The 12,466-nt window shown below is 35.6% G+C and overlaps 1 protein-coding gene across 11 annotated transcripts in view; it reads left to right on the forward strand.

The window, feature by feature from the left end:
• Positions 1 to 11,820, forward strand: part of RANBP3L (RAN binding protein 3 like) — a 291,046-nt gene extending 279,226 nt beyond the window's left edge. For 4 of the 11 annotated variants that reach the window (XM_045862295.3, XM_064596792.1, XM_064596791.1 and 1 more), the window contains 4 exons: positions 383 to 503; positions 1,948 to 2,090; positions 6,012 to 6,201; positions 8,027 to 11,809. In XM_045862295.3, the coding sequence (XP_045718251.1) occupies positions 383 to 503; positions 1,948 to 2,090; positions 6,012 to 6,201; positions 8,027 to 8,070 (498 nt within the window). In that variant the 3' untranslated portion in view covers positions 8,071 to 11,809. Of the gene's footprint in view, positions 1 to 382; positions 504 to 1,947; positions 2,091 to 6,011; positions 6,210 to 8,026 lie in introns of those variants that run through there. The other 7 variants (XM_045862334.3, XM_045862324.3, XM_045862305.3 and 4 more) reach the window with 5 other exon arrangements.
• Positions 11,821 to 12,466: the final 646 nt, after the last annotated feature.

Consider the following 12,466-nt stretch of genomic DNA (forward strand, 5'->3'; position numbering starts at 1 on the left):
ACGATGCAGAAAGTATGGTATTCTACCATTTATAGAAAAAATAAGGGACATATGTATCGGCATGTATATACATACAAGTATCTCTAGAAGGATAAACAAAATATTAGCAACAGCGATCACCTGTTGCAGGGGGTAGAAACTGACAGATGGAGAAGTACGGTTGGGAAGGACTTTCCATTTTGTACATCTTTTTTGCTTTTTGATATTTGAACTATTCAAAAATTGCGTGTTTTAAAAGTTAAATTTTTAAAGCTGGTTTACAAATCATTAAGAGAGGTTATTCTGGTAAAGTCAGACAAAGAAAAGTGTTGCAGCATAGGAAAGGAATCACTTCGAAAAAAATTTTTTTATATATTTGACATTTAAAAAAATTGTCCTTTAGATCAACTGCAAGCTTTTTATATTCAACAAAACAACACAGTCCTGGATTGAAAGGGGCAGAGGAGCTTTGAGGCTGAATGACACAGCGAGCAGTGATTGTGGAACATTCCAGTCAAGACTAAGTAAGGAATCATTTTGTAAAGCAACCCACTCTTTCTCAGAGTAAAATTACCAGTAGGTACACATCATTTTCTGGCGATATGCTTTCAAAGAGTCAACAAATCAGTCTGTTGAAAACAATGTTGTTTCTAATGTACTATGGCAGCTTCCTGTTTAGAGCAGCCTCTGGTTCTGCCTCTATCACTGACTAGTGACCTTGGACGAAGTACTTAATCTCTCCCTGCCCTAGTTACATCTGTTTCAAATGGGGAGAATAGTACTCCATGACTTACTGAGCAATTGTGAGAATTCAGTGAGATAATGCACTTAAGCATCTATGAGCAAGCCCAGCACACACCTCAACAGTAATCTCCGTATTATTTAAAGGCCATACATAGGATGACATCATTTCTGAAGGAAAAGTAGTTTTTCTAAAAGAGAGTATCTGCCCTGTCGTTTATTCTTGGCATTCTAAACATGGCATGTGGGTTGAGATGAAGGGTCAGATTCCTAGGAAATAAAGGTGTGTGGTTACTGAATCCTGTGTGTGGTTACTGATATCCAGAGTGATGGTGAGAATCTGGAGTCAATCAAACTGAAACACTCAGAAAGTTTTTGGCATCCGAGAAGACACACTGAGCATTGTTCAGAGGCCCAAACTGAAAGTGAGAGCCCTGGGCAGGGCCAGTAGGTTTACTGGTCAACACTGGGCAGGCAAAGCTGTGGAGGGGACCACTGGTAGAAGTTGGATCCATGTATACGGATGTTTATTGAGCTTCAGATATCAAGCTCAAGAAACCAGCGAGGACTAGAACTCACACTAAAAGAATAGGAACTGTGTCTTCAGTTCTATAACTGGCAAACAGGTTTCTAAGTAACCCAACCAAGTATTATTCCCAAGGCAGGTGCTAGTTGTTTTCTACTCTTGTTCAATGCCACTCTTTCCACTGCCTGCCAAAATTTGTGATGCATGGTGTTTACATTGCTGGGTAACCTGATTGTACATTTTATGTGGTATACCATGATCACCTTTCCACATCAGTAGTTATCTTTCTTCCCAATTCTTAATGGGTTCATAGTATTATCTTAAATAGCCATGTCATTTTTTAACTAATTTAGCTAATTTCATTTTCTGAATGCCTAAAGCCAAGTTTTCTCCATTGTAAACAATTCTTGGATAAATATTCTTCAGACCACTAGATCCTCAAAGGAGTTCTAAAATTTTAATCATTTTTTAATATTATAGTAAAAAAAATAATTCCGGCTTTTAAGCTAAAATTAGTCCTCCAACATAATAAAGCTCAATTTGAAAACCAACTTATAATCAAGCCAAATTACAATGTAATAGTGAAAACACAGTCTGAAAAACCACTGAAAGATTTACTTTGCTTTCAAAAATGGCAAATTCCCCAGAAGGTCAAGTAATCAACTGTTCTGTAGTCTTATATATTCACCTTCCCATTTTAGTTATGCGCAATCAAGGCAGCCTGAGGCTGATCCTCAATAGCAAACTCTGGGCTCAAATGGAGATTCAAAGAGCGAACCACAAAAATTTGCGAATAACAGCTACTGATTTAGAAGACTATAGCATCAAAGTGTTTTTAATTCAGGTAAGTAACAGATTACAGTGATAGAGAATTATCCTACTATATTTCTAGATCGCTGCAATTGCTAAATTGTGTAATTTCATTGTAACCTGCACCACTGGCAAAAAACAAAAAACAAAAAACCAAACTTCAGCCATTCATTTTGGTTGTTTACAGTTTAATATAAGACCTAAATTTTATATGGAAATTTACAGATTAACACCAAAATCTATAGTAATCAATTGGTATATGTCCAAGACATTTGTACTGATATATGCTTCAAACCTCCTCATTTTTCTTTACCATTATGTGTAATGGTATTACAAATTATGTCAACAATCTTACTAAGTTACCAAAGGGACTGTTGTCAAGACTGGCTCCTAGGAGTCCAGTGGAATACACAGCCCAGTGCTTATACTGAATGCTGAAATTCAGAAGGCTTTGAGATCACTGGAAAGAAACCAGTGAGAAATGGAAAAACAGAGGGCTCGTAAGTCAAAACAATCAGTCCAACAGCACATTCCCATTCTGGACATGAGTCAGTCTCCAAGGTAACAGGATGGGAGCACAGACTTAGCTTTTCCCGGCAGCAGGAATGCTTGACCTCAAATACAAGATTCAGGCACAAAAGAGAGAGATCTGGCAGGGATCAAACCAGAAAAAAGGTTAGGTTTCCCACATGGGCTGAGACCCAGAAGACTGGAGCAGACTGAGTACTCACATGACTCAGGCAGAAGGTAACAGTACAAGTAAATTAGCTCCCATAGTAATGGAAATGGAAATGGAATGGAAAGTAATGGGGAAAAAAAGTTGCCAAGTGCCCAATGATGAAAAACCAAAGGTTTTATTAACTACCAGTAAGGGCACTGTTAGGTGTAAGTGATGTTGAGTATGGAGATGTTAGAGTAAGATAATGCCCAAATGTTGTTTACCATCGAGGGAGACAGTCCCTGATACTCTGCTAGGCTGGATCCCCTGGCTTTGAGCAAGTAAAGCAGCCTGCCTGTAGCTGATACTAAGATTGAGACCATTAGCTAAGATGAGATTCTGCTGTTCAGTATCTGACCCACGCTGGCTCCCTAAATTGTAGGATATCTGCTAGAGATAAGCCAGCTAAATGCAAATAAAAATCACCCCAAATTCCATTCCCAGGCATGGTCATTATGAACATTTTTCTTATATTTTAGCATATATGTGTGTGCACACATATGTATGTATTGTACAAACTGTATGATCTTCAGGTAGGTTATTTAGATTCTTTAACTTGAATTTACTCATCTGCCAAATAAAGATAATAATAATTTACTTTATAAAGTGGTTAAATAGATTAGAATGTGAATATTTGATTATGAAGTACACATAGGTAACCTTTTCACTCATCAGTGAAAGTGTTTTCCTGTCATTAAATAGTTCATTTTTTGAAAATTCTTTTAATAGGCGAAAAGAATTCTATTATGCACCCTAATTTATTCCATTAATTCCACTTTGTTAAATACTTAGGTAATTTACTGCCTTTCATTATTAAAAATTCTGCAAGAAAGATGTGAGGAATTCTCTGTGTACATACATGTTAATTTTCTTCGGATAAGGTTTTGACTTGTCTTGACAAATTTCTCTTCAGAAAGACTGAATCAATTTTCATTCTCTCCAGCATTTTCTTATGGTACTTCCTGGGAATTATCATTCTTTTAAGCATAGAGAATTTGTTATTTAAAAAATATATCATTGTGATTTTATTTTTAATTTCTTGTTCTGAATTCCTTGAATGAATATATCTGAATGAATTTGGCAAAAGGCAATATATTGACCAGTGGAAGACATATTTAAATTTTAATGTTAGAAAGTCAAGGTGGCAGAGTAGTATTTATATTTCAATTACAAATACTCTTGCAATATTTATTAACTTACTAAGGAAAAATTACACCTTTGCACATAATGTAAAAAATGAAATCAGTCAAGATTCAACAATTATTTTCTCAACATCTATATAATATTTAGCACAATATGAGGAACAAAAATATTTTATTTAACTTATAGTTATTTTCCCCCCAAAGTAATTAAGGGAACTTAAGAACATGCAAATGAAAAAATATAACTCGGGGTGCCTGGGTGGCTCAGTTGTTAAGTGTCTGCCTTAGGCTCAGGTCATGATCCCAGGGTCCTGGGATTGAGCCCTGCATTGGGCTCCCTGCTTGGCGGGAAGCCTGCTTCTCCCTCTCCCACTCGCCCTGCTTGTGTTCCCTCTCTCGCTGTGTCTCTCTCTGTCAAATAAATGAATAAAATCTTGAAAAAATATATATATAGGGCGCTTGGGTGGCTCAGTCATTAAGCGTCTGCCTTCGGTTCAGGTCATGATCCCAGGGTTCTGGGATCGAGTTCCGCATCAGGCTCCCTGCTCATCGGGGAGCCTGCTTCTCCCTCTCTCTCTGCCCCTGCTTGTGTCCCCTCTCTCGCTGTGTCTCTGTCAAATAAATAAAATCTTTAAATATATATATGTACATATATATATATATATATATATATAACTTAAGACCCTTCTCCCAAAAAGTTGGCATGTAGTTTGTTCAACCCTCATTTCTTGGTTTGAAAAGTAAGACCGCTTTCTGGAGGGTTAGCAAAGAGAATAATTTACCTAGATTCTCTGCGAAATTGTGAAAAGATACAAAAATATAAACCACTGCCATGTTACCTTAAAAGAGCACTGACTTTGATGACAAAGATCTGGGATGCGAGCCCAACCAATCTGCTGACTAGCTAAGTACACTCAAGCAAGTCATTGTACCTTTCTGAGCCTTCATCTCCTCATCTGTAGAGGGATGTGGGAAATGAGAATATACTGAATACTTGTACTGGGTGCTTTTGCTAATATAAGTGAAATAAATAATTCACTCATGGTTTCATTGTAAGGATTGAATAAAAAAGAGTGTAGTAACCATAACTGTTATAACAGTGTTATTGTCACCATCATTTTTTATATTAAGAGCATCCATAAAAACAGCATAGAAAAGTACTGAGAGCAAAGACTTCTGATGTGTTTCTTTCTTTCTTTTTTTTTAAAGATTTTATTTACTTATTTGTCAGAGAGAGACAGAGAGAGCACAAGCAGGGTGGAGCGGCAGGCAGAGGGAGAAGCAGGCTCCCCGCTCAGGAAGGAGCCCGATGCGGGACTCGATCCCAGGACCCCGGGATCATGACCCGAGCCAAAGGCAGATGCTTAACTGACTGAGCCCCCCAGGTGTTCCTTCTGAGGTGTTTCTGATACAATATCATAAAGGTGGCTCTGTGGCACAATGGCCGGCACTCTGAGCTTCTATGCTGCAATATTATAGATTGCTCTAATGAGCTCTGCTCTTTCACTGAGCTGTGAGGCTTGCATGGGACATCGAAACGCAGTCATGTAAAGGAAAGGTGGTCTTTCTTTTTCATCCACCCTACAATTTTCTACAGTGTAAAACAGTGGAGGAAGGATAGTCTTCAATTCAAATAGAAATTTTAAATCACAAAATTTCATTTCTCAGTTTAAAATGCACAAATTGGGACCTGTTATAAAATTATTCACTTTCAGATTCAATTTGCTTCAAGATGAATGGCTTTTCACTCTTTAATTTTTAGAGTTATTTATATTCTAGATTTATGCCATATAATTCTTTCCTTATTAATAGTTGAAGATTAAAAATCTCTAAAATGTGGCTATTATTATTTCTACTCCTAAGATTTTATTTATTTATTTATTTTGAGAGAGAGAGAGGGCAGGGGGAGGGCAGAGGGACAGGGGAGAGAGAATCTCAAGCAGACTCACCCTGAGTGCGCGAAGCCTGACATGGGGCTCGGTCTCACGACCCTGAGATCATGATCTGAGCTGAAATCAAGAGTCGGCTGCTTAACTGACTGAGCCACCCAGGTGCTCCTATTTATATTCTTAACAACTTAATTTTCCTCATGCAGGCCAGCGCCAAAGACACAGGATGTCTGTATGCAGCAATACATCATCGGCTGGTTGCACTTCGAAGCTTCAATGAACAGAAAGATGTAAATCAAGCTGAAAGCCAGTCAGAAACAAGCCTCCAACAATTAAACTGCGAAAGCTGTGATGAGGATGAGGATGATTTCATCCAAGTCACTAAAAATAGATCAGGTAAATAGCTTTTCTTTTCTTAGGGTCAGCTGTTTAAGAAAGAAATCTTCTGCACAATCCTAATATATGAAATAGATTTTTGTAAAGTGGAACTAATCTGTTTAGAGTGGATGGGAATTAGAGTCCCAGCTCTTTGGATCAGAGGAATGGATTTGTAAATCATTGTCTTCTATCTGTGGCCTTCATTATGATTTTGCCAAAAGTCATCCCCATTGTGATGCCCGTATGTCATTTGCACATAAACTTAATAAAAATACCATAAAGTCTTACACTGATACACTGAAACTAGCCCATTTGTTTCTCTTCACATGGTCTCATTTTCCTATTATTGGCTATAATAGAAGAAATTATAAATATATCATACAGGTAAAAACACATTGCAATGGAGCCCACCAGACAAATATGGCTTGAAATACCGAAACTCTTATTTATCTCCTTTTTGGAATTGGACTGCTTTATTCTCAAGGACTTTTTTTGCCTAGGGCAAACAGTATTATTTTTTTTATTGTGTCTGGATTCATGAGTTGAGCAAGGTTGAAGTAGAACCAGTAGTTAGCAGATTTTTAGGTTTCAATGCTTATCCTGATGAGTAGATTTAAAACAAAAACTTATCATTATTTTTGGAGAGAAACACTGTCAAGGAAATAATAAACCCACCTCTGTTATATAAATGGTGCCAAGTATTTTCAGTAATAGTTTCATTTAGGCCTGAATTCTGCTCTACAGAGAACTGAGTAACATACTTATAAAGACAGTGTGTTAGCAAGCATTTTTGCAACTTTTAATCATTTTAAATTTTAAAGGTAACTTAATCATACATAATTTAAGAATCTATCAGAGTACAAGTGCAAAACTTGATGAAATATCTTCCTTTGCATGGGCGCCTGGGTGGCTCAGTTGGTTAAGCGACTGCCTTCGGCTCAGGTCCTGATCCTGGAGTCCCTGGATCAAGTCCCGCATCGGGCTCCCTGCTTGGCAGCGAGCCTGCTTCTTCCTCTGACCCTCCCCCCTCTCATGTGCTCTCTCTCTCTCTCTCATTCTGTCTCAAATAAATAAATGGAATCTTAAAAAAAAAAAAAAGAAATATCTTCCTTTGCCTAATACTAAAAATGTAATCAAGAAGAAAAATGCACAAAATATGCAGATCAGGATTATAAACTGCTTGACTCAGTGAGCCAGAGAACTAAGTGAATATGATTTTTCTTGTCGTTCTTAAACAAATGGTTTCTTATTCTTTAAAATGTGTGAGATGTATGAATAAAATTATCCTTTATAATGTTTATATTGTCAATAATAAAATGGGGTCTATTAGAAAATGGATTGGTATCCATTAGAAATGTTAGCTTGAAATAGGATTAAATGGCAAAATTCTCTCATCAACAAAAGTCACACTTAGGAAATCTATATTTTATTATATTCCATTTTAGGAAAGAGTAATATGCAATTATCCTCATACAAAATGAGAAACAATGGAAATAATGCAAAGTAAATGTCAATCATATGAACCCACCCTTCCTCTGCCATTTTTCCCTTTTCATTTAGTACTTTCTCCAGGAGGTGTGGCATACAAATGCTAAACTGTTAGGAAAGCAATAAAAAGTCTATTTTTTAAAACTTTGTTGCCCATGAATTAAGGAAGGGTTTAATTATCTGAAATGTCATGTTTAAAATTAGCAACATTTCCAAATGTTACATATAAAATGTATATTCTATATATTGCATTTCCTCACAGTAAGCATATTCATGCATATTCATGTTCAGTTGTGTTCAATATTAAATCTAATCTGAATATAACATTTTATAATATTTTAAATTTATATCACAGATCCTTCTAGGTGGACCCACAGACAGTCGGTTGCCTGTTCATGAACGCTATCTACTATAAACGTGACAACATCTACAAAAAGATTGGTCATCTTACTGAAAATACTAAGCCATCCTAACTAAATGAGAAGATCCTATTCGTTCCTTGAAGAGTTTTTACAGCACAGTTCATGAAAGATAATTTGTTGCAATTAAGATTTTTCTTTTATATAGTCTAATAATTGCAAGGTTTTATATTTTGATTATTGTGGAGAAAATGACAGAATTTAAGAAATACACGGACTTTGGAAGTTCAAAATTAATCATTTTTGAAGAAGCTAATTTAGAATAGGATTTGATAACTAATTTGGACTATTCATCACATTGGTGGATATAATAGTTCAAATAAATTTCTGGATTTCATAAATATCTAACTAAAATATTTTTTCAGTCATACATTGCCTGGTCATAAAACAAATATTTTACAAGATTTCCAGTCATTTCTTCCAAAACACTATATCTGCATGCTAACATTTCATTAAGTCATGTTTCTCTTCTGGGAAATGTGTATTTTCATTTAACCTTTGGATTTACTACTACTATAAGATTATATATTCATGGTATGAATTCCTTTAAAGATAGTGTTGTCTTGGACCTGTATCCATTGCACCTTGTGTATGCTTGACTCCAGTTCAGCATCCAATAGTTGTTGAAGGGATGAACAAAATACATTAACTATGTAACAAAACAGTAAGTATACAAAAAGTAAAATATGTTAACTTGTTCTTTGCTTTATGTAATTAGATTGTCATTAATAGTCTAATGGGTGTAGCTGTATAGAGACCTTTTAAAAAAACCAAATATATTCATATATACCCAAATGAATTTTTTCTTAAATGCTGTTATTGTGGTAGACTGTAATAATTTCAACATTTGTGCAACAAAGTTTTGATGCTCCTCTTTTGAGATTTGTCTCAGAGACACCTTATGAGTTACACAGAAAAATTAGTGCTTCTAGGCATATTTCATTTTTCAATCCAGTTTGATCACCCCATGACTTCAAAATGACTTTTGATCATGATTCCTAAATATTCCCTTGTTAGAGGCATCTTAGTCTTCTCAGGGTGTCATAACAAAATACCACACTGTTATTTTTCACAGTTCTAGAGGCTGAGAAGTTGAAGATCAAAGGGTCAACAAAATAGGCTTATTCTGAGGCCTCTTCTCGTGGTTGTAGGCTGCTGTCATTGCCTCGCGTGCTCGCAGGACCTCTTTGTGGGAGCACGGGCAGAGAGAGAGAGCAAGCTCCCTAGTGTCTCATCCCATAAGGGCGCTAATCCCATTAGACCAGGGCCCTGCCCCCTTAAATTTATCTAACACTAATTACCCCCCAAAGCCCCATCTCCAAATTCTATCACATTGGAGCTCAGGGCTTCAACATATACATTTGGAGGAGAACATAAACATTCAGTCCATAACTAGGGAATAGGATTTATAATTCCAAAATGATTTCTGAAGATTTTTTGAACAATGACAACATATTTGGAATAATGGGTCTAACCTCACTAAATGTTACTTTGAAGAACAATATTCATTTGGATATATACATATGAATACACATTTTTTAAAGTTACATTATTTTGCTACAGTACCTTTTATAGTAATAAAAGCAATTATTTAGATATAGATAGATATATAGATTCATACATGCATACATACAGTATGTATGTATGGTATAGTATGGTATAGTTTGGCATATGAAAGTTCAATTAATTCTTTTAGACTCTAATTGGTTAGTATATAAATTATAAATTATATAAATTATTAGTATATAAATTAGTATATAAATTGTTCAGAGTTTTGCTCTTTCCCTATAACTTTTACTAAGTTAGTTACTAAGAGAGGCTTATTCATTCTAGTGACTATAGAAGAAATACAGCATCCTTCTAAAGTAAGCAATGATTCAGGAAATGGAAAAGAAAAATTAATGTGAGAGAGGAATAGAGAAGAGGTAGAGAGAAGGGGGAAAAAATCAAAGAAGAGCTCTAGCATAAAAGGAAGAATAAAAACAATGAGACAACAAAAGTTTAAAGTTGGTTGGGTTTTTTAACCCCAAAAAATGCCTCTGATACAGAACACAGAGGAAAATTTTCTTTAGAAGCAAAAATAAACAGAAGACATCTGGAGAAGAAATGAAAGAATTGGTTCTTTTTTCCTATAAGATCTTAGTTGATATGGGAACACTGTGATTGCACTAAATTGTTAAAGTAAAGCAGAGAACAGAGATCTTTATCTTCCTGACATGTTCATTCTTGTGCTCACTTTAGGGTGGAGATAAAGCAATATTTCTCAATGCCTCAAATATTTTAATATCATTTGAATTCATTCTTTCTTTATTTGATTTTCCTTGTACTTCTCTTCATATACAGAGCAAAAAAAATTAGACTACTTCAATTACTTATCTACACATTAATGTCAGTGCAACAGAATAAAAAACAGAATATCAGGAAGGCAGAGAGAAAAAGTGAAAATTTCTGGATTATGACATGGTTACCAATGCAGAAACATGATATCTAGCTTGTGACTTTCAAACCATTTTCTATCCACTCTACTATTCCTTTTTACAATCTTTATGCAAATATTTGGTAATATTTAGGAGGGGATAATAGAAGTAGAAACATCTTATAGTTTCTCTTTGTCCTATATCTTCATCTAACCTTCTTCTTTTTGGCTTTTCTACATATGTTGACCTTTCTGTAAGGTGAAGAGATCATCCTACAATGATAATCATTTTCATAAGTTATTAGGTAGATGATTTCAAAGCATACATCTTAGATTTTGATAGAAGCTGCTTTTTGTCAGGGTGCCTGGGTAGCTCAGTCATTAAGTGTCTGCCTTTGGCTCAGGTCATGATCCCAGGGTCCTGGGATCAAGCTTCGCATCAGGAAGCTTGCTTCACCCTCTCCTACTCCCCCCTGCTTGTGTTTCCTTTCTCACAGTGTCTGTCTCTGTCAAATAAATAAATAAAATCTTTTTTTTTTTTTAAAAGGAGCTGCTTTTGTCAAAATTTACTGAAATATTTCCCAAATATACTAGATATATATTTAATATATCTAATTATATATCTTATACTCAAGTAACCTTAACATTCTTCTCTTTCAACAAGACTTTAGACTCTACCAAGTTATTCAGCTTAATTATGGACCATCAGAATGTTCTCTTGTAAAATATTATTTTACATCCATTACTGTCAAAGCCAGGAATCCTTAGACCTCAAGGATTAATACCCTATACAAGTCTTGGAATATGTGGATGTCATTTAAAAAAAAAGGGTGTGTGTATCTTTCATAGAGTCAGTATGTACATGAAATGGGTTGGAAGGATACATCTTAACCTTTGTAAATCCTCAAGTTGTGAATATCACAATGATACATAATTTTTCCCATAATATGTTGAGAACAAATAAGCTTCTTGAGATGTAGTTACCAGGTGGTTGGGTAAGCTCACTCACTAAAAAAGTATATCAGCCCTGCCAGAGATGGGGTTTGAGTTTTTGAAACTCAGTAACATTACAGATTATTTTAGTAGTTTGAGGGTTTTGAAATTCATATTAAATCCGTGAATGTAAGCACTTCTGTTTGTTTTGCAATGGACAAATCACACCCACAGTACTGCATGATTTTTGACATCAGACTTGGGAGTGGACAAACTGGAATACATGAACACATTTAAAGTTTCTAAGATGATACTTGGAAACTGTGGCATTGGAGAAGCTATTGAAATAACTGGCAAATGTGTAGCCTAATAAAGACTTGATGTAATAGTTTTCAAACAATTGGAAGTTTGCCAAAACTTCTTAATTTCTGTGAAGCTAGTGGATATAAAAGACTATTTCAGTGAAATTACCTTAATTTGTATCTTTTTAATTTCTAATAAGGTTGAGTATCATTCAGGTATTTATTCTCTGGTTGTTTCTTCTAAGAAATTCCTGTCAAAGCTAAGCATGCCATTTTCCCATTTTAGTGGCTTCTTAGCATATACAGGATAAAATCCAAGCTCCTAAGCACGCCACTTTCCATGTCTTTCCCCTGCCTGCCTCCCTAGCCTCACTTCCCACTGTGGCCTGCCTCCCTCTAAATTCTCTAGCAATTCAGAACTGCTATTTCATTGCTCCATGCTTTTGCTCATGCTGTTTTCTCTGTGGAAATCCTTAGGATAACAAGGTGTTGGAAGAGTGAGAAGAGAAAGGATCTTGAGGATGTTCAAGTTATACACGAGTAACTCACACCCCACAGAAGTTAAGAGAGGTGCTTAAATTTCCATTCCAAGTCACTACTAGCACCTGCTGTGAGGCAAAGTTCCTGACCAGAAGGGATCAGTGACCTACTAAAAGTAGACATCAGCCTTCATTGTGTTATTTCCTATTCTAATATACTCTCTGGCACACAGTAGGGACTCCATA

Source organism: Mirounga angustirostris, unplaced genomic scaffold (genome assembly GCF_029215605.1).
Source record: "Mirounga angustirostris isolate CCGP_5_RB_7025 unplaced genomic scaffold, mMirAng1.0.hap1 SCAF_7, whole genome shotgun sequence".
NCBI classification, from domain to species: domain Eukaryota; kingdom Metazoa; phylum Chordata; class Mammalia; order Carnivora; family Phocidae; genus Mirounga; species Mirounga angustirostris.